The sequence below is a fragment of the Malurus melanocephalus genome, unplaced genomic scaffold, assembly GCF_030028575.1.
Source record: "Malurus melanocephalus ecotype Western Australia unplaced genomic scaffold, MMel_1.1 scaffold_4, whole genome shotgun sequence".
Classification (NCBI taxonomy): Eukaryota; Metazoa; Chordata; class Aves; order Passeriformes; family Maluridae; genus Malurus; species Malurus melanocephalus.
The window spans coordinates 1191524-1215244 of NW_026623236.1; the positions used below are offsets into that span (position 1 = coordinate 1191524).

At 39.0% G+C, this 23721-nt stretch overlaps 1 protein-coding gene across 1 annotated transcript in view; it reads right to left on the reverse strand.

Annotated features, from left to right (window-relative positions):
• The window catches only part of LMBRD1 (LMBR1 domain containing 1), a 64066-nt gene extending 44372 nt beyond the window's left edge, over positions 1 to 19694 (reverse strand). Inside the window, exons 1-5 of the mRNA XM_057368837.1 lie at positions 19601 to 19694; positions 18924 to 19100; positions 12005 to 12065; positions 5329 to 5426; positions 4298 to 4365 (exon numbers count right to left, since the gene is read on the reverse strand). Coding sequence (XP_057224820.1) covers positions 4298 to 4365; positions 5329 to 5426; positions 12005 to 12065; positions 18924 to 19100; positions 19601 to 19660 — 464 coding nt within the window. The 5' untranslated portion in view covers positions 19661 to 19694. The remainder of the gene's footprint in view (positions 1 to 4297; positions 4366 to 5328; positions 5427 to 12004; positions 12066 to 18923; positions 19101 to 19600) is intronic.
• Positions 19695 to 23721: the final 4027 nt, after the last annotated feature.

Below are 23721 nucleotides of genomic sequence, written 5' to 3' on the forward strand. Positions count from 1 at the left end.
ACAATCATTGCACCAAAACCAAACTGATACKCTGCCAAAAATAAAAGTTGACATTTTAAAAGTCGAGTTTTCAGTTTCTATAAAAAGCTTCTTGACTGTGCAAGATTAAGGGCTAGCATTTGCCTAAATTAACACATGCTTGCTGACTTTAGATTTAGTTCTTGTATCTGCCTGTAGCAGTAATTGTTTCTGTAAAACGGCATGCAAAATGAAGACACAGGTATTAAAAAACAACTTAGGTGATAYTTCTACTAACAAATGATAGAAAGAAATAACTGCAAGTTTATCTGCTAAAAATGGTTAAAATGATCACTACAAGAACATAAGTGAGCTCAAGTCCTTTTTATTTTAGCACCACTACAGATTTGCTATTCCTGGACCACATGCAGGGAACAAACAAGATGGAAGATTTTACGATACTTATAACTTCCTTGCTTTTTCTCACCTGAGAGCAATGGCATTCTTTCTTTTTCTGCTGAGACTACCTACAACCAGCACGTCAAAGGACACTAATCAGAGAAGGAGCCACTGTRTACACTAGACTCTTCAATTATTACTCAGATAAATGTTGACTGAAGGAGACAGGTATCTAATTCTGCTCCTGCTCAAGTTCCGAAGTCCTCAGAAAGGCACACAGGAGTTACAAATTTACACACTTGAGTCCCAAGCAAGCAGAAATCTTATCCCCCCTCCTAAACAGGGTGCCTCAACTAGTAGCAAACTAGTCAGACAGCTACTAGTCCACTTAGACTTTTCATCTGTAGCTTAAGAGGCCATAAGGAGACAGTATGCCCAGCCATTTACAGACCTACACCCAGCCGCAAAAACTCTCAAAGGATCTCTGAAACACAGACTATCCATTGTATCAGCACAGAACAYAGCAATTTAGGTTTATGCTTGCTCAGTAAGCAAGAAGAAATTTGCCAAAAGCCTTAGCTATTTTGCTATGTTGACTATATGGTCCATTCAGCCTGRGGGTCATAGCAGTCATCAACAGAATGAGAGGTTTCCATGCCAAACACCTCCATTTACCTGTCATCCCTRTGATGCAACACAGTGACTGAATAGAGTACAAATACAGTGCAGGAGCTTGCAGCTGTAGCTGAAAATTTAGGTAATKCAAGTAAACAAAACAGCTCAGCTGTGATTTCTGATACTGGAGTTCTCGACACAAATCAAATTATTAACTGTGGTAATTTTAAGAATAGAAGCAAACTGCTATGCTGTTAAAAACACATCCTGGGTATATAATGATTAAAATCTAGATCAATATCTAGGCTGCAGAACAAGGAAAGTAAATGCAAGACAAGCAGTTTAAAAAAATATTCACTCTTGGCAGGGCTAATAGCACACAGATATAGATGGGTAAAGTTTGATCCTTGAATCAAAGAGTGTCCTCTACTCATCCTTTGAAAATTATTTTCCAAAACACTAGATTTATACTTGTGTCCTTAAGTGAGTTCTGCTTAGATAAAATTTGCATAACTATTTATAAGATAATTAGACATATTCATGGCTTTTTAAGAGCTAATGGTTCTAGATAATTTAAGGTAACCAGTTAATTCTAAATACTGACAATCACGGCAGCATTCATTTTGGAACCAAACATTCATAAGCTTCAAAAACCAACATTTTTGTTTCATACCAGACAGCTGCATAAGGGTGCCTTAATGTAGACTGCAGTGTCTCAATGTAGATAAGGGTGCCTTAATGTAGATTGCAGTGTCTCAAGCCCCTTGACAAGCATATGACATTTAAAGAAAGTACAAGCAGGTAACTTATGAGAAGGGAAAGATATGACAAGAAAAAATTAGTTCTGAGTATCCCACTATAAATTCGCYCTATACTTTGCTCTTAATGGTACTCTGCATCAAGTTATTTGCATGCAGAGGATCTAAGTGTTACAGACATTCACATTTCTGCCAGACAACTGTTTTGTAACAGACAAGTAAACACTGCTCCTGATAACAATTTAGACAATAACATCCTGCTCACTGAGCGGTGMTATCAAGTTAGAAAAAACCTCCAAGACCATGTGGCACAAAACAGATTTGTTTCCCAAAATAGTCATGAAGCTGTTTAGTGGAGCAAGGTCAGCATCCTGGTGAGAATAAGACACTCAAACTTTGAGCTTAACACAGTTTTTCCAATTGATTTGAGGACTACTGACCAGGGAAGAGGCAAAATCTTTCTACTCTGGCCTTTAAAGTTATTTATTGACCTGTTTTAATTATGCAGATTGCTTGCTAAACCAATCASAATAGGCTGTCTGGCTACAAGACACTAGTCTTGTAAGCACAGGAAGAAAACCTATTTGTTAGGCACTTAGCACAAAATATTCCAACCCCTCTCACTCTTTTAACCTCTGTGCAGGAATATTCTAGTCCATTAAGCCTAGCCAGCTCGAGTAAAACCCAGTATATAAAATTCCAGCCTATTCTAATGTTGCTCTGATCCTAATCACCAGTGAGAGAATCCCGTGCTACTGCAAGACTGGCCTTTACTACTACATTCAGTCAAACAACTCATACAGAAGCTTCAGCTCCAACATTTTTAATCTCATTCCCATCACACTGGGACTTGTATGGCCACTCCCTGCTGTTGCTATAAAAGCAGCTGACTAACTGATAACTTCTCCAGAAAAAGCATAAACATAAACACTGAGACACATGCTACTTAATACATATATAACTATACTGGGAATAGAGTTCAAATTTTCCTTCAGCAAAGACATCTCAGTTGCCTATGAAACCAAGCCCTTTCCCCTTGAAGGGAGTCTAACAGTCTCACTTAAAAAAGAACTAAAAGGATTATCCTTTTCCTGTAGCATCTTAGGCAGCAAGAATGCTTTATTCTGAGRGCATTAAGATGTTGCTACTATTTAATTATTACCATCTTAAAAGTGTGCAAGTAACCTCACATGTAATGGCAGTAAAATTGTTCCAACTGGAAAACAGAAACTCTTGCTGGTTATGAATTTATGAATGGGTTTCAAGTCTGTACCTCTGGGGAAGCACGGTTCAGTTACTTAGTCCAAGGGCAAGTGGCCAAGAACTACAGCTCTGTGGTTTGCAGGTCAGTCTCACTGTCATATGGCAAAGTATCAAAGRGAGTGGTCTAAGCCACTGTAATTTACAAATCGTAATGACTTTAAAGAATAAGCCTAACAGCAGAGAGAACAATTAGGAAAGTCAAGAACCAAGCTGTACCTTACTATGAGAGAGGAACAAACATGCTTACAGCTGCTGAGGATTCAGCTGACACCTAGAGACACGACCAAAAGTTCTACATCTATCTATACCTGTGATGTGAGCTAATTGTAATAAACAATTTTTGCCAGAAATTTTAGTAATATCTCTAGACCATGATTAAGGTAACAAACTCCTTCAATCTCTTATAAGAGCAAATACCTTAMTTTCACTTAAAAGGACAAGAGACTTGTTAGAAATATACCTTTAACTATGACCAAAACTCAACCAATATTCTAATAAAATGGTATAAAATTGGAAGCATTAATTTCACTCCAGTTTCTACTTCACACTGAAGTACTTGGATATAGATCATTTTAGCCTACATTTTTAATTTTTACCACTTTTATTGCTGCAGTCAAAATGCTAAAAAGCTTATGACACRGCAGACATTAGAAACATTCAGTATTGGTGTGCATGTCATGCTTGATGGTGATCTGAAATCAATTTTCTACTGCTATTTGGAGTATCAGAACAACAGCACTTGCTGAAAACAAGTAATTCACCTCAAGTAACATTCACCTTTCAAATAAATGCCAGCAAAACCTTTATCAYACAAGGCACAATTATGTCCGGTATAACTGCACACTACACTTATATCCTTCAGACAACATTTCCCATTATGAAAGTGTAAGCATGTAAAATCTAAGCATTTTCCTAAAAAGTTGTTTTGCAATGTCTATTTCAGAAAAAGCATATGAGAAAGACAAAAATCTATTTGGTGAACAGGGCTTAGGATAAATTTTTACAACCTGTCATACACTGAAGCATTAATGTAGAAGTGTCAAAGCCACMATGTCCTTGATATCAATTCACACTGCACATTCAGTCATATTGGAAGCACAAGTACCTCCACAATTAGGAAAACCATTTTAGCTTCTAGTTAAACTCCTACTTTTCAGGTACCTAATCCTCAGGATACTTAAGCTCTATTAGTGATTAAGCTAATGTTGATTATACAGATTGAGTGCATCATAATTTACCTCTTAGAAGAACAGAACTCTGATAAATAAATCTTGCATAGAATAGTGCTCAATACAAATACTTACCCAATTAAGAGAAGAACTGCACAAACCATGATGAATCCCAGAGTGTATTTGAGTGCAGTTTTAACCTGCTGTATATTAAAGAGAAATACATTGACATAAAAGAAATATAAAGGGACTTGTGCAAACTATGCAAAAGTACACTTAGCATAGCAGGTAGTCTATAAAAAACCTCGACAAAATGCATGAGTAGTTTTATACATGTCGTAAGTACACATTCTTGAAGAGCCTCATAGCCTGAGAACTATGAACAATGACATGGAATTATGCTTCCATCATAAACTATACATTTGAACAGCTGCGGCTGGAAGCCTGGATATATTKGTTCAGTGCAAATACATTCAAAGAAAATACTTATTACTAATAGTTTATACTATGACTATTATTAAAAGCCTTCTTATGTTAAGATTACAAATAAATAGAAGGGAAAATAATCATGACCAATGATTAAAAGATTAAAAGTATTTATATTTGAGAAGTAGCACTTAACTGGCACATATTTACTATATTCCCTGGAAGGTCTCACAGGGCAGCACATTACAAAAGTTAACAAGTGTTAGCTTCAGGYGAATCACTACTGCCTACTTTAAGAAAAAATGTCAACATTACAATGGACACTAAATTTGAGTACCTATTTCAGAATCAAAACCCTCTTCCTATTCACTACTTTAAAAGCTGTCACTCTATGTTTTCTAGCCTAAGGAAAGTCTCACATAAGAAGTTTTAACTTCCTGTGGATGAAAACTTGCTCAAAAGAATTTCCAGAGGTTTAAAAAAATCATGAAAATACAAACATTATTTTTTTGTAATTACACTAAAGTGTAATTTCATGTGAGACCACAGTGCTTAGACTAGACAATGTCATACTAYGTCATACTAAGATCTGCTCCAGGATTTTYAAGGAACTATARTAATTGWCTTAGAAATKGTATTAATATTGTAGTAWTTAAGTTAAACAATCATTCTTGCTTTCATTTTTGAGCKGTATTCATATACCTTTTCATTGCTYRGTGCATATGCTRGAGTAAACTTACCGAGCACGTGTTGCCATCATCTTCTTCCTTCTCCTCATAATAGAAATAGACAAAGGGAATCCACAGGAAGACACAGAACAGAATGATCGAGTACAGAGCTAGGAGGAAGAATTTAATTAAATGAAGAGACACTTGCATTGGCACTTCATTTTCTGCACAGTAATTCAAAGGCAAAGAGTAAAACATTCATTTCCTGTCATTCTAGTTCTTAATTTCAAGCACTGAAAAGTTAGTRAAATTCATTACCCAGAATAGAAATACTACTGTTTTGTGAACTCTAAARGACTTGATAAAGTTAACCCTTTCAGACTAAGGATGTCAGATCCATCTTCAATTCAGCAATAACAAAAGACTAATCAGCTGTATTCAGGTGCCAACACTAGCTTAAAGCATAGTGAATAAAAGCAAGCTAAGATACCAAATAACAGGTTGTTCATAGAAAATCTATATAAAATGAAACAAATTTAAAGTTATTTTGATCACTGGAATCATTTTCAGATTCTACCATGGTTATTACTGACWATTTCAAATGACAAAACAAAAGCTGTAGCAATACAGTATCATCGCTTCACACTGCCATTTCAGAGGAAGAACTATTTGGAGATTGAAACAGTTATTTAACTGAGTAGTCACTAMACCAAAACACTGTCATGTGAATTTGCTGCACAGGTGATCATMAGAAAGTGAAAGGTTTAACACATAYGTGTTTACAAATACTAACTGTCAAGTTTTGAAGACATTAAGAGAGCTGATCAAAATCAACGGGACAGATCTGCCAGTGGTATGAAGAGAAAAGAGCAATTTCAGGTAGAGAATTTCAAGTTTACACCTTCAGCTCCCTGTATTAATAAGAAACATGCTTTAGAATATGATTATTTAGGAATATCTTTTAATACTTTAAATTGTCTTACACTATGAACATTTCAGAAGTCCATTAGAAAACTAAAACCTGTGAAGTAGTATGTTACAGTACTTGCACCCCACAAGAAAAGTATCCTGAAATAGTCTATTAAGCCTTCAAARTGTTAGAAGTGCTACACAACCAAGACTGCTTCTGTCAGCACAAAATCATACCTTTGAAGGARTAAGTAAAAATACTCAGGACCACAMAAGTCCTATGATCTTCGGGTATTTTTCATCCTTGCCTCACTTTGGATGACTAATTAACACCTTTCCATACATACATAATTAACATCTTTCCATCAATATATWAATTCCCAACTTAAGTTTGTGACCTCCTATCTTGCCTCGTGCACTCCTTATAATGCCCACATGCTACAAAGAAATCTACCTAAATATTTTTACTGAAGTTACTACAGAAGCCAAATAAAGTATCAACACCTGGAATCTAAAAGTGAATCAGTAATTATATCTAAACAGAATTCATTCTTTGGAAAARTATTTCAAGGTATTAAAGGCATCTACTGTTTAGAGTGCTGAGTTAGTATGGAAAAGCAAGAAGAGAAACAAGTTCTCAGTTCATGAGCTCTCACCTGTGCCAAGATCATAACATTCAGTGCTGTAAAACACCTTGCAACTTCAAACTATAAAAAGCTGCTTTCCTAGACATTCTAGAGCAGTAATACTTCAATGCTGTGAATGCTTTCAGAATCAAGCCTCTCTAACCTATAATCCATTTTTTTAGACTAGTCCTAAATACACACTGCAGTGGGCCAGAAAATTAGGCAAGTTACATGCATCATTAATCCAAGAACAGAATAATCAGCCCACAGAAGCCACCACAACACAGAAACCTCCTCCCTTCCARGTTATACTACACTGAATTCAGCATACCTTTCTCATTACATAATAGTACCGTGATCCATGTTTCTTCCAAGGAAGAAGGAAGAAACACATAGATTAAAGAGGCTATCTACTAACTGTATGCATAACTGTATTTAAACAGAATCATTTAGGTCAGAAAAAAAATGCAAGATCCAACCTTCAATTATGTTATCTGTTACCAYGAAACTGCTAGAGAATCGTAAATTAAACTGATCTTCAAGTATTTCATGCAGTATTATAAACATGCCGTAGAATAAACTCCAACCTACACTTCAAACTGTAAAAGTTCTGCTATTCGCTCTGTTGAAAAACTTGGTTACCATAGTAATTTTACAGGACAAGCACGGAAAAAAGGCAGCTTTGGATTCGCTTTTCCCAAGCAAAATCATTCCAGGACAGACCTTTTCAACAGTGTTTCTAAACTTCCTGTGAAGATTTATTAGTTAGAATGGAAAATTAAATTTAGAACTCACATAGTTGAAACAAAAGATTGTGYTTGCTATTATACTRCAGAAACCAGATAASGAATGGCTGAGGTCACTTGGTCTGTTSAGCCTGGAGGAGACTGAGGGGAGACCTCATTGCAGTWACAACTTCYTTRTGAGGGGAAGAGGAGGRRCAGAGGAGGGACAGGGTCTCTGTGGTGACCAGTGGCAGGACCAAGAGAATGGCCTGAAGTTGTGTCACGGAAGRTTTAGGTTGSATATTAGAAAAAAGGTTCTCCACCCCAMGGATGGTTGGGCACTGAAACAGGCTCCCCAGGGATGTGGTCACAGCACCAAGCCTGGCAGAGTTCAAGAMCTGCTCTCAGGACMATTCTCTCAGGTACACAGTGTGATTCTTTGGGTGTCCTGCTCAGGGCCAGGAGCTGGACTYGAGGATCCTGATAGGTCCTTTCCAACTCAGCATATTCTATGATTCTGTGTAATTKAAACATATTTGTTCACGTTCCTACCAACAAGACAGGAAACCGATCACCTAGTTTTTGAGTTTTAATCTTCAGAATTYATGAAAAAGGAAATGCAGCAGCTTTCATCAGCCCATATTAGTTACCCAAGGGCAAGCCTTCAACTGCCTGCTGTCCTACTCTACAAAAGGGCTTGTTTATTCTCTGAAAAGCTAATCTTCAGAAGCAAAGGTCTTGCAGCAGCAACCAGCCACTCAACGAAGGGACAGATATTCCCTTTCCCCTAACTCCCCTGTGACCTTGTGGCATAACACATTGTCTGAGTTCTCACGGACTGCTCTTTGTTCTAGTTCAGRGGTTCAACTTWCRYTTCAAAACATTTTTCTGGGTTGTATCAGAAGCCTGAAGCATTACCACGGRAAGAATGCTTCACTATGTGGCCAATACAACACTGTTTCCTGCCACACTCTAAGGAATGTTCAGCAAGAACTCCTTCATAAGGTTTGTGTGTGGTAAAGTTGCTCCTTAGAGACAATTTTTTATCTCAAGTTATTTATTCTGATGATTTGCACCTTATCAATAAAGACACCTTCAGAAAGTTACACCTCATAGTAGTCTTCAAGTAATAATAGTAATGGTCCCTTTATTGTGTTTTGACTTGGTAGGTTTTTTTTCCTCTAGAAGAACTGGAAAGGATTCAAGCTGATTATCAAAGATCAATACTCCCTCAAATCCCTTCAAWAGATTATAGGAGGCTCAAAAATATATGATCAGAAGTCTTTCACATCACACAAAGCTTGCTTTTTCCAGATGGTATCATATACTAGTGCATTACATAACATCAAAATTACTAGGTGGCTTAAAACAATGATTTGTTATATATTCCCCCAATTTTTCTGCTGAGAAGTCACAAGCTACTTCAAGAAACTTATGATCAGTCTTTCTTCCCAAATATATTATTCTTACAACCCATGAAAAATGCTTTAAAATAAGCTGTCTACAAGAGTGGAAGAAGATACATGTTTTATTCCCAAGTGGAAGTTAAGGAATACAAAACAGTAGCGAAATTCAAGTCAGACACTTGTTTGAAGCAGTTCACCACATGCTGACAGATTTTTAATTTATGTTCTGGCACGTTGCTTCAGGAAAAATTACACTAACTAGGAGAGTGTTTCTGTAGATGTAACTCCACACTATTTGTCAAATACAGCTATGGATCTCTCACAGCACTTATAATGGCTTCTCCTAGAACCAGACCATGAAAATGTGAAGTCACTTTTGACTTGCATTTAATTCCTAGAAGCCCAAATTCTTGTGCCAATGATTCATCAAACATGTATAGTAAGCAGACAAAACTCCATGTAAATACCATCGAAGTAATACCACTTACCGTTCTSGATAAATTCTTGCTCAGAAACTTTAACCTAGGAATCACCACACTATTGCTGACTTAAAAAGGAAATAGCAAATCCAAAGTTTAGCACAGACTTTACAGCACACATGAAGGGATCCCTTAAAATTCAGCAGAYAGTCCTTGCCACACTRCRGYTGSGAGTCACTAACACATGCAGATCAACATCTTGGTCTATCTTACAAGAAGATTAGAATCTACCAATAACATCCTTTCACTATTCACAAAATTTGATCAAAGGACACTGACCATCAAGATGACTCCAACAGGTAGTACTTAATACAGGAAGAACTACAGAACACACCTCCAGGTTACTGTCAATTGTTTCAACCTCATGCTTTGGGATACAAAGCAAACTGTTGGACGGTGTCCAATTGTAACACTTTCTGAAAAGAGTTTTCCTTACAAACAAACTGACATGCTTTCTTAGAGCATTTGCCAACCATTGATCATTGCTCAACCACTAAAGTACTGGGAGGCACGTTCGACTACAGTAGGGTTTAGAAGAAGTAACACACTAAGCCACTAWGGCTTCAAAGCAATTATTAGACWGGTTTCCTAAGAAAAGCTCTTAGGCTACTGAAATCCCACTTCAAGATACAGTTATTTCAAGCTTCACTCTGAAAGATACCTCCTTTACYATTCTACTAATCCAAACTCATTCTACTTTTGTATCAGTCTAGCCAAGAAACTAGGTGGGTATGAGAAACAGAACATTTTTTGTGGGGGGGTAACAACTATAGAAAAAAACAAAAAGCTTTTCTATTTTTAGTTACAGCTTTATTAGTAAAAAGCAATCCAAGTAGTAAAGTAATGATTGATATTCTAAAACATCAGTTAAATCAGTATCCAAATTCTTGCTACAATTACAAGTGACTTGGATTGAGGGACAATGACCTGAGTATACAAATTATCAAATTGTCAATGCAACTTCAGGAGTCAATAAAGATCTATAGAGTTCTCCCTCCATTTTCAGGAGACACAGGAAAATACTGGTGTTCATCAATGCTCTTACATACAAAAGGATACTCCACTTCTGCTTATCATTGCTCAAAAAAATAAAAGGCCAAGATAAAATACTTTCCTAAGAAGATATGAAAAAAAAAATTGAGTAGTATTATAGTAGAAGAGTTGCTTAAGTTTCTCCTTCTCAGCTGTTATGTCACTCTGCTGTGCAACAGCAGCAGAGTACTAGATATGGGAGAGGCATTATGTTGTGGTTTTATATATGATTGATGGAGATTTTTGAAAAATAAGTCAGTATTATTGCTCACTTGAATGTAGTTCTAGTTACAAAACTAGTTACGAAAAAGTGTATCTACTCAAATTAAGATACAAGAGAAAAATGCTTTTAAAATCCTCAAATCTGTAACACCATCTGGAGGATATGCTATGAAATAAGACATTTGTCTTACAGTATTTCAAGTAGACCTGTCGGGACAGGCCAAAACCAAGTTTCCAATTTCTATTCCAAAAATTAGTTCAAGATTTACCAAGACATTTGGCTAACTCAAAGCACCTTACAGAAATTCAGCTATCTTACAAATCTATAGTAAGTGGTCCACAGAAGAGCTTGAAGACTGTTCCACCTTATGAGTTGTGAAATACTTGGTCTGTTAAACAAGGCCTTGACAAACTACAGAGAGTAGAAAGCAAATACAAAATAATTCCACTACTATATAATGAAGAATATCTGTGTTAAAAGTTCCTTTTTGAAAACATGTAAGTTTTTTACTACTTCTGACTTTATGCATTTTCATGCTAAGTGAAGCCTATTCTAGTTTGTCACTATCACTGGTAGGCAATAAATATGCTGTCATTTTAAAAAATAAGTCCACTATTTAAAACTACTTCCTGATCTGAAAAAAGAGCCATAAAATGCTAAGAGAAAAACTTCAAGTCTTAGGAAATGTGACCAAAAGCAGGGAACTACCTCTGAGTTCGCATCATTAATTGAGACAAGCATTTCACTCAAACCATGCTATGCACTCTTCTACAGCCATCCCCTAAATATACCCATTAGCAATAAAACTTCTCATGTTTATAAGGACATCTAAAAAGCTGATGTAAGACTATGCAGAGGTTTGGTGAATCAGAATTATTTTATTTCAGTAACTTTTTTATTAATTTCAGTTCTATTTAGGATTACCGCTCTTGAATCAACTTTATGCTCCTTCACAGTAACTGCTACTTGGAACACGGTAGTTGCTGAATCTGAGCACTTAAAAGCACTACACTCATGGGTGCATGAACTTTATACATAGTAGGCACRTTTCACACTCTGGCATATGTTAAGTGCCACAAAACTTACAGCAAAACTGTGTTTCCCTTAAGGGACCACAAAATACACAGGAAGCATGTTAACCATAGATAATGTAACAGAAACCATCAGCCTTTTCATGAACTGGCTTTAGTATTTTTGAATTATTAGGGGGCTCTTGAAGTTAAAAAAGTATTCTCTGAAGGGTACCAAATATAAGACTCATGTTTAACCAGAATGGGATAATCTAGTATGACCTCTAAAAACTTCATGACTTCACTTAAAGGTTCCATTACTTATAAAAAATACTTACTGTAATATCCATAAAGTACAGTGTCTTCAATTTGCCTTGAAACATTAGCATCAGCCCAGACCTAGCAATAGAGAATAGAAGCATTTGTAATCRAGTGAAATAAAAGACTACATGAAAATCTGTCATTAAAGAACACAAATAGATTGAGACAGATAAAAATGCTACTTCGAAAGAATTACGTGCTAGAGTGCTAGCAACAGTGAAAATCACTGGGCAAATAGAAATAAGCATAGGACAGTTTCATAAACAGAAGAATTTACATCCAAAAGAACATTAAGTAGTTTTGGCAGCTCCCACATATGTTTTTGCTGATTCTCACAGTATTTCTGTAAGAGTCTCTAAAGATGATCACAGAATGTTTGGGTCGAAAGGGACCTTCAAAGATCACCCAGTCCATCCCTCCTGCCACAGGCAGGAACATTTTCACTAGGTCAGGTTCCTCCAAGCCCCATTCAACTGATCTCAGAATGCTTCCAGGGATGGGCATCCACAACTCCTCTGAGAACCTGTTCCAGAGAMCCATTAACCCCAACATCATCAATTTCTTCTTTTCATCTAAATCTACACTCTTTATCTAAATCTACCATAACACATAAAGACACTTTAGAACTTGCTTTATCAGTTCTCTCAGAACTACATAAAGTCTTCTGGAATATGGGCTTGATGACATGGCATGAACACTTTTTCTACGATCCCACAAAATCAACACCATCCTTTTTTGTTACGATATTAAGGCTTCCAATAGATCACTTTACATTAAGCTTTTAAAAGCCACTGTATGAACCAAATTAGATTATCATCAGGTGGAATTTGAGTAGAAAARTATACATCCATTTCAACATCAAACCCATAAAAAATATGAAAAATATTGTAGCAGAAGGGGCAGAAGCAACACCTGAAGTATTTGTCATGTACACAATAAGCCCTTTGAAGAATATCAGGTTCACACCCAACCATGAAAGAATTTGATTGCATTAAGTAACAAATGCATACAGAACATTAAAATTTCCTCTTGTTAAAAATTAAGAAAATGCTTGTTTTAATTTTGCCTAAGGGAAAACCAAGACTGAACTGGACTATTTGCATTATTTGCTTCTAAGTAACTATTGGGAAAAAATGTCTCCTATGAGCAATGGAGACATTGAAAATGCACAACAACCAAGAATATGCAAGAAAAGCAACAGTAAGACCCAAGGCTTAAGAGCCACAGCCACTGTACAGGAAGAGGTAGCTAGTAATGGAAATACAACAGGGCTTAACTGCCCAAAAACTGCTTCTCCTTCAGCTACACAAAAGCACTTATAACACAATACAAGTGTAGAACTTCAAACACTGCAACTGCTTTTCATTTTGTTTTCAAATTAAGTTGCATGCAGGACCAAAGTAGTATACTAGGAAACACACACTACACCRTGTTAAAATACTGAGCTGCTATACTACTCTAAGCAAAGTCAAAATGCAAATATGTGTGCATTTCACCATTACTTACATCTGCCCCAGGATACAAACTCTGCATTACTCTGCACAAGAAGAGTTTGTAATGCAAGCCAATTTACTGGTATATCATAATTATGTCAGCTTTCATTCAGCAGCCCAAGTCCCGCATTTACACACGAAAAAGCAAAATACTTTATTCTAACTGGCAAATTATTCATATTCACTCATCATCAACAAATTAAAGGCAGTAACCAGTTCATATCAGCTGTTTCAAAAGCAAGGATCACTGCAACCTAGTGAGTGTCTGAGTTCTGACAGTCTCAGCATCTCTGGTGAGCTATCAARCTGCTACATATATGATTTTTACTCAACTAGCACATTGAGGAGTCAATTGAGAACTCATTTGGACAGACTCTAGATCTAGGCTTTTTCTTTTCTTTCCATTACAACCCAAGTTTACAGTATATATAGCAAATAGYATAGAAGCACAATATACTAGAAAGGTGAAAATTCATACTGCCTTCAACAAACAGTTTAAGGTGTCAAAATGTGGCCACAAATTCTCTTAGGTGCTGCAGAATTCACACACTCTTCACTGTTCTGCTATACTTCATTCTGTTTCCTGCAGTTTGGCAAACATGTATTACCTTTAAACTACCTGTAACAAATGCATTGCATTGAGAGGAAAGCCACAAATTGCAAGGATGTGTGCAATGAGTGTGATGACCTATATTAAACTATTATGCTTAAGTTCTTTTTAACATAAGTCATGCCCAAAACAAGTGTAAAAAGTATATATGTCAATAAAATGTTGCTACATAGGTAAAGATAAAAAACAGCAGTTTAAGACATTTTGAGTTTACCTATATGCTAAAACCAAAGCTCCCTTAGAAGATGACTTATATAATTATATTGATAGAAAATTAGTTATGAACACCTGCTCCCCAAGTAATCACAGAGCAGAGACTTTCTTCTCCCAACATATTTGTCCAGTTAGTGACTCATGTTAACATATTTCAACAGAACTWCTATTTAAACTGTACAGATAACTTCCTCAAATGAAACCACTGCAKGTTAATCTCACTTTCCACACTTTTTTGTGAGGAAACTGCCATGAAGTTCATTCTTTTGTCCCCATTAAATGTGACATTTCTACTGTCACTTTTGGACCCTGTAAGAATTTCATGAGTACCCAACAAAKCTAGCTCCCTTTCTCTGGAAATGTATCTTAATCGAGCTTAAAGTTATACAACATTACAGGTTTCAGTAGCTGATGCTTCATCAAATGTAGATGAATCCCTCATTCTTCTGATTAGTGTCATCCAAAGCTTGGCCAACAAAAGGWAGATACAGTATGAAAGACTGGAGAACAAGTCATAGCATGGTTAGATATAAAGAAATTTTGTATCCAGATCTCAGATCTTCCAGCCTGTTACCTCCAAAATGGGACACGGGATTTTGACTGCCAAACGGAAGCTGCCTAGCATCAATATTTTGGCCAAGTATTATTACTTCATAAATAGAAATTCTTAGGAAGAAAGGAGGGTCTCAGTGAATAATGACTTCTCAGGTAATACCTTTCTAAAAGTAAAAAAACCTGGACATGCCTAGTGGTTTTGTATTCTCACCATGTACATAATGACTTGTTCCCCCCTCACCCTCATAAAATGCAAAAAGACATAATAGAATGTTTTTTTGCAGACCAATCTCCCATTAGGCAGATGCTATTCCTTGAATCATTAAAAAGAAAACTGTCTTTTAACAGCTCATGCAGATACGCAAGGCTTGTGACACATTCAGTCTTAGCCAGATTGAAAGAAATGCCACTGGCTTTTAACTTCATATARTAGCAAGAATCCATACATCTCAAACAGAAAAGGTTTCATCACCTTCTCTGCCTTCTGCTATAAGAGTAGTAAAAAAAAAAAAAAATAAGATTATGTGAGCATCTTGTTTCAAGCAGTCTCCCTGCCACAAGACAGCAACATCTTTGCTGCAAATATTTAGGAGACTTGTAGGTCAGACCCAGAGGACTGGGGTTCCAGCAGCAATATTATGCTTTTAGGCTATGGTGAGGTTTTCTGTCCCTATGAGCTTGTTATAAGTCCAACAAGCTTTCAGATCTAACATATCAGATGCATCTGGATRTATTTGAAGTCCTTTGAAACAAACTAGAACACTGACAATGCTAACAACCAAAACCTTTAAACTAGAAGTGGTGCTGGTGCATATTATCAGGACTTCACTTACAAGATAATACCCAAGTTTTTATTAGTGCTAAAACCTAAATGCTCCCTTCCTACTTAACATGACTATGAATCAAAGTAAGCCCAGCATCTAGAAAATGTGTTGCAGTGAATTCTACTATGTAACTACTGTGCAAAACTCACCAATACCAAACCTGTTCAATTCACTCAGTAAAAAAACAGGAATATTTTGTAAGTCTCCAAATATGCTGAGAGACACCACTATGTACCAAATGCTACAAGCCACTTGTTTACGATAAAGAATAACTTGCAGTAATTGAAAGTTGTATAAACAGTACCTTAACAGTCCCACTGAAATGGACAAAGCCTCAAGTTAACCAAGGCTGACCAAGGCATAGCATACAGCCCTTGTCRAGGCAGGCACTTCAGAACACACGATGGAAAAGGGTTACACAACACTTCCTCCAGAAAGCAGCATAATTTTCACAGCCTTCAGAAAAAGATACTCTGCTTTGGTGTTACAGTTCAGTCAATCCTTCTGGCCAAGACACATACCATCTTCACTTGTCAGCAAACACACATACAATTCTCCATGAGAACTTTTAACCTCTGCTGTTAGGATAATGTGGTTCTCCCTAAGTYTGCTACAAGCTTATTCACAGAAAAACCTCAGGCATATCTATAAATTGACAGTAGAGTCAGATACATTAAAAATGAACTGAAAGTCCACACAGTACCCCTTTCAAGTTGAGCACCCTTGTTTCTCGTCACTCAACACTGATACCAGAAATTACAGCTGGGACGTAAAGGAAGAGTACATATAGAAGAAATTTTTTTTTACCTGGAATCAGGATAACTGCTACTACTTTTTTGGCATCAGCTCTGAAATCATCCAGTTRGAAGGTTGTTTGATGAACTACTAATTTATCTACAGAGAATATTATCCAGATCTGCCTCAAGGAGTCACTGAGAAGATTAAAGACTTAAATCATTCTGCCTAYCCAAAGCAATGAAGGGTTCTCACCAGAGTCACAGTCCTTGAGACCCCCGCATCAGTCACAGTGTCTTGGAAGTGCTGAGTTTGAAAGAATGGTCCAGAGAAAGGCCAGTAGTCTCCAGGAAATATTCTAAACACAATTCAGTCTATCCTACTTTTGAAGCAGTAGCAGGAAAGACGCACATGTTATCCATGATAGTTTAAAAGCTTTAACAATTCATGAAGACCACAGCATCACAGAAAATACCAGGTCAGAAAGGACCCACCAACATCACTGAGTCCCACTCCCAGCCCAGTGCAGGACCACGTGCCTCATTTTAAGATGTTGTCAGCCTCCTACTTCAACTTTATTTCTAAACTGAAATTACCAAATCAATAAAGCTGCATTTACCTAAAGGTTCTGAGTGATTTCAGATTCACTCAACTTTGAAGGCTACGTTAATACTTTTACACCATAATTTCAACACCTGTGCTTAGATCAAATGCATTAATATCAATGGATCTCATGTTATTGCTGCAAAGCTAGAAATTCAATTCAGCTGAGATGTARAAGACAGAGGCAAARGCAAGACAGTATGGAGCAATTTTATTTCAACAAGCCATGAGAAGTATCTACAAACGTTAGACTTATGCAGGACAAAGACACCTCAGAAGCATATGCAAAAAGATTCTTCACAGAAAAAGTCTTCACCACAAGCATGAAAGCCTCCTCTCAGCACAATTTTAAAATAGAATCTACCCACCTTATCATATCACAGCATGTGGACATTAACAAGGAATTCTAGCCCACGAAAAACAGTATTTTAAGCAATTTTCCTTCTAATAACCATATTTTCCTTATTAAGAAATTGTAGTGACTGCATGACCACCTCTGATGTTCTGTTCTCACAGGTTTGTTTCAAATCAGGGAAAGCATACACACATTTAGCAAAAAATGTGTCCTTTGCAACAGGAAATTCTGCTTAGACTCCACTAGATGTGCATTCTTCAGCTGGACCAAGCTGCATTAGTTATTCCTCTAGATAGTCAGGCTTGATGTGTTTCTTAATAATGTTCTTTTCATTGAATTGCTAGAACCCTCACGTATGAAAGGTCTTTTCTATCTTCWGTATCCACTTTAATTCCAACCAAGCAAAGTCTGAAACTACAAACTTTTCAGAATAACACTGAATAATAGCTTAATTTGTCCTGTATTACCCCGAGCAATAGAGATGACAATCACACCACAGCTCAATTCTAAAAGCTTCTCATGACTTGCATTTATATAAGCACCAGCCAAAAAACACTATATTAGCTGTAAGCTAGTTTTGAAGCAGTACACAGATCTGGCAAGACCTATGTCTTCCTTTGGAAGTAGGGCTGGAAGGGAATACAGCCTCTGAGTCTAGTGTGTAGGCATTTACCTTTCTCCCACTCAATCCTTTGTTTCAGAATCATAACTCYTACTATATATCCAGGCTCCAAACCAAAGTAAGCAGTTATTCAAATTAGCAATGCTAATGTGACCTCTTGTTACTCACAGTGTCCTCACAAAACACTGGGTCAACACCTTCAAGAACTCCTCTTGAAAATCAAAATAATAGCTGAAGCACTGGGAAGATCTCTTACAGTAACACTTAATGAGAAGAGTACTTGCTGTCCTTGTTCTAAATACTCATTTTGCACAGCAACCCCCTACAGTTTATAAATACAGTAGTTCAGTTTAGGCTTTATCAGCCAGGAAGAGATACTGCTGCATTCCCCTCCCTCAACGTTTTTTGCAGCTTTCCCTATTTCAAAAGTATGCTTAATAACTCAGGCATCACATTATAGGTAGATTAGCACTGTAAATCTTTAAAAGTTTAAGTGCTTCAGTACCAAATGTTTTGCTGACAAAAAAGACAATAAAAATAACCCTAAATTACCAACRGGCAACACAGCCTATTTTTGAACACAAGTCCAATGAATTTTATTCTACAATGCCCCATTACAATATACTGAAAAACAACATTTAAGCAATTTGTTTAAATCTTCACAACAGTGCACTCACTCGTATGTGCAACAGGAGAAACAAGCATTTTAAAATGAGTTTAGTATCTAAGAAATAATGGTAGTGAAAACTGAAATCCAGTTCAAATGARTGTTTTATGCACAGTACTAGTGCCCAGCTCTAAGAAAACTCAAGTTACTAAAAGAGGTATTAGCACTGGAGTCAAACACTTTGAAAAACGAAGAGCATCCCTTTGCAACACACATGCTTATTYTGAGGAGGCAATTTTACATTTCTGGAAATTCATACCTTAAATGTACCATTTTGGTTTTTCATATACGAAACCAAAAATATGTCCACTGGAAGAAGCGCTGACGTGATAAGAGCAACGGCCAACGCAAAAATTGCTGTTATGGTAGAAATTACTTCACTTTCCCGCCGACTCTGGTACTTGCGCACATAAACCCAGGAGAAAATTAGAATGGCCTGAAATACAYAGGGAAAGATACTTATGAGTTGTGTAACAACAATGTCAGCGATTAGATACTAATGTTAGACACTTWATGGATAACTAGCACAGCATGAACACACTTTGTACGTAAACACTCAACACCTGAGTTAGAGTGACCACACRCAAGTCACTGTTTTCCTTAATAACAGCTTGACTAACACCACCTGCGCTCACACACGGAAGATACGAAAACACAAACAAGCAGCGCGGCTCGCCGGGCAGGAGGGCAAGGCAGCCCCRCGTTCCCAGCTCCGGGCTCTGCTCTGCGGTTTCACCGCCGAGGCACCCGCGGGAGCCGCAGGGACGCGCTCCCGGCCGGGGCAGGCTCAGAGGCACGGGTGAAGAGACCAGGAGGGACGCCCGGCACTGGAACAGCGGGCGGCCGAGGAAGGAGGAGCAGCCGGCCCAGGAAAGGGGAAGGGAGGGGAAGGAAGGTGCGAGGGGGCCGCCGCAGGGCGGGAGAGCCGCCTCTCACCAGCAGCGCCAGGCCGAAGAGGCACCATCCCGTCAGCAGGTCAGACGCYGCCGCCGCCATCTTGGCTTCCGTCACAGGGACGGCGGCCGCTCCTCCGAGGCGGYGCTTTAAGCGGGGTGGGACCGCGTCACCATGGCAACCGCCCCACGCCGGGTGACGTCACCGGCCCGCCTCCGCTCCGCCCCGCCCACGCCCCGAGGCAGAGCCAGAGCCGGAGGCGGAGCCGGAGGCGGAGCCAGAGCCGGGGCGGGCGGCCGGGCCTCGCTCTGCAGGGACCGCCCCCGCCTTCGCTGCGGACGGGACAGAGGCAGCTCTCTGGGGAGCAGCAGTGACGACAGCCGGGAATCCCCCGGTCCGTGGCAGAGCGCAGTCGTGGCGGGAAGGGAGGGGGATTTRGGGTGATGAAGAGCTGTCCTCACCTCTTGCTCCCCAGAAGGGTTTGTCTGTCCTTTCCTCCCCGGGCCGTGAGGCAGGGGCAGGGCAGCGCTCGGTCCGCGGGGACTCTTGCCTAAGTCGCATCGGGAGGGGGGAAAGGAAGTTTGAGGAAAGATAAAAGGTGCCCTAAGAAATATCAGGCACTTTCAATCCTTTTGTTGTTGCTTCTTGCTGTAAAAGTACCGAATCCATCTCGTTGCGTTCCTGCAGCCGGCCGGAGCGGGGCAGGTGTGCGGGCAGTGCCGGCGGAGCGGGGCGGGCCATTCCCGCAGGGATGTGCGGGACAGTGTGCGGAGCCCCGCACTGTGGTGCCTCTGGCCGGGCTGACTGAACGCGCTGGGGCAGAACCTCGAGCAGGATGGCGAGCAGGATGGCGATCTGGGAAGCCTCGCCTCGGGACGCCGTGCCCGGTGTGAGGGCAGCCGTGGSCCGGGAGGGTATGGGGTTAGCAGTGCCCGGGGAAGCTCCTGCTCCTGAGAGCGCGGATTTGGTGAGACSGGGAGTGGGAGAGCCTCATCTGCACGGTGCTGCTGTGTGTCTTTGTCTCTGCTCTAGGTGCTGCATGCATACAAGCATGGAATCATCAAGGTTGGAAGAGTCATTTAAGATCGTCCAGTCTGACAGTCCACCTGGCACTGCCACTGTAACCACTAAACAACATCACACAGTGCCAGATCCAGACACCTCTTGCACACCTCCAGGGAGGGTGACTCCATCACCTACCTCCCTGGGCAACCTATTCCACTACCTGACCACCCTGACAGTGCAAATTTTTCTAATATCTAAATGTCCTTGTCTCAGCTTAAGGCCATAAGATTGGGTGCAAAGGGGTCTGCCTGCAGGAGTGTCCGGGGGTAGCCTAGGGCTTTGTCTGGAGTTCAGGCTGCTGTGCTGGCTGTTTGCTGAGTGCAGACACCTAAGGGGTGAAAATGTTTGTGAGCCTTGCTGGTTCCTCAGCCTTGGTACAAGGGGTTCAGAGATCTGTCAGTGTGCAGGAGTGGCCACAATCATGTCCTGAAACAATAGATGCATTTTCTATGTTTCCATTTGCCGTGAGAACAAACTCATGAGTCAAATAAGAGGAGGTTGAAATGTAGACTCTTGTGTTTGTAGCCATGTGAGAYGAGCCTGATTGGGCAGGGGGAGCCCAGCCCTGGAGTGGCAAACTTCCAGGTGCAGTGAGGCCAGTGGAGGTGACGGAGCTCTTGGTGTCAACAAGCGTTCGTGAACCAAGCGTGAGGTCAGGTGAGCAGAAGGACTTTGTGTGGGCTCACAGACTTGAGAGATTTATTGATGAAGGGACTGTGAGAGGCTGGTTTTTGCTCCAGTAAGCTTTAATTTGTATGAGGGACGGTTTATATGGTACAAGTGTGTGGTAGTGCTTGTGAGCGGTGACCCCGGGCATTTGAGGTGCGTTCAGATAGACTTTTTCTCTCAGGAAAAGTACTTGGTGGTGTGTGTGGGGGATTAGCTTTGTTACAAAGTGGCTGACAAGTTTGCTGGCCTTCAATTTACTGTGACAGGCCCATGAGAGTGCTCACAAGCTCTGGGTGTGGTGGTTGGGGCATCAGGGGTTCAGATAGGCTTGCAGCTTTGCCATTTGGGAGRACAGAACTGGAAGCGTTGCCTCAGAGCAGTGGACACACGCTGCACTTCTCAGTTTGTTGTCAGGGTACTGTGGAAGGCACTGGTATGTGGCAGCATCCATGAAACAAGTGATAATGGAGCTGAGGAGTTCTGGAGAGCTTGTAAACCTTGCAGGTAGGTACCTGCAGGGGCTGTGTTGACTCATGGASTGAAATGTTGCTTGCAGGGGCAAATACTGTGCCATATATTAAGTTACCATGAGAACAGTGCATGTGGACACAAAATGAAGTGAATATTCACAAAGTGCTTGGATGGTTGGTCATGGGAGGAATTTTTAGGTGGGCTTGCAGTACCAGAGAAAGGGCTTGCTGGTGGAGAAATGGTGTTGTTTGGGAGGCTCATTCTGGAGGGGCAGGCGGTTGTGCTGTGTCTCTGATGTGAGGGCAGGGCAGCAGGAAGGTGGCTGTGCAGTGGCTGTACAGCTCATAAACCAAGTGGATAGTTCATGGCAATACAAGTGACTTGCAGTCTGATGAGAAAACCACCAGATACTATATAACTATAATTAGTTACAGGTCAGTAAGCAGATTGTGTATGTCCTCTTAGTTGTTGGAGGTTTGRGGTTTTTTCTTTGTGTATTTTACTATTAATGTGTATGTATTATCTCCAGCACAAAAAGTATTTCCCTGGATGTCATTACTATTAAATATGTATGTTGTAATTCAAAATTGCCTAAGAACCCATGAAGAATTAAAACCCCTTAAGAACTACATTAAAAATAAAACTATTCCCATAAGGGAAGGGAAGTAATTTGCCCTTGGAGTGTATAAAGTTTTTATGTTTTGTACAGCACACCTTTATCAATAAAATATTGATATACTAAACATCAGGGACCTGTAACTTGTTAAGAATTAAGGCTGCTGTTTAAGTAAAAAAAAAAAAGAAATGCTATAGCTCTATGCTACCACAATTCTTTTTGTTTTGACTCAAATGGTAACATAAATTTAACTTACTATATAATCCATAAGTGTAACTTCAGCATGATCAAAAAAATTTTTCCATTCTAAACAGCTGAGTTTATATAGTTCAACAAAGATTACCAAACATCCATAACCTCCCCCAAAATTATATTGTTTCCACTAACAGAAAAATCCAATCTTTGAGTCTTTTGCTAAAATATTTCTGTATTTTTTTCAGTAAATGGTAATATTGAAGAAATTCCTATCACTCTCTCAGATCCATTTCCCGTTTGGTAAGTGTGGTTGATAACCTATTTTCAGKTGGGCAATGGGCAAGGTTTTCAAGGTTTCAGTAAAAAATGTCCCTGTGCGTAAAATGATTACTGTAATTCATAGTATGAAGGAAGAACTTCAGTTTTTGCTGGAATGGAAGTAATGTTTTTATGTATGGAGCAAGCAAAGTGGAGGTTTTTCCTATGTTACCACTATGGTATCTGAATGTGTTTTTTTCAATGCCATGATACTACTAGGATTTCAATATTTTTTTTGTTCCCTAAAATTCAGAGTTTATAAATTCAAATCATTCTATCTCTTATTTTAAAGAAATTATCTACAAAAAAAAATCAGAGGATTAATTTATTTTCTTTTTACCATTGGGTGGGACACTGCAGATATCAAGTATGCACAAAAATGTAAAAAGACACTTTAATAGCAAAGCTAGTACTTTTTTTAAACATTCAAATAATGACCTTTGCCTATGCCTTGTGCTAACAAAATTCCTGTAAATATAGGTCTTAAGAATGGTATTCAATTGATATGTTGACTCTTGTGAGGAAATTTCATCCCTTGTTACTATTCTTGAGGAACCTAAKGTTAACATTTTTCATGACTGTATTTACACAGCTCTTTCTGTAAGAGGTTGCTCATGGATAAATTGGAGGTCAGATTTTTGAGTACTCACAATGTCTGTTGACAGCACTACCTTTGGGGATATATTGGTTAGATGTTCCTTGGCAAAAACTTTTTTCTGCAGAGACTTAGTGCTTGAGAGAATGTAGATGGCTGTGATATGAGCCAGCCATAGTGGCATCATTAACATCAAAGTTATTGATCACCTGCAAGCTGAAAGATAGTGATATG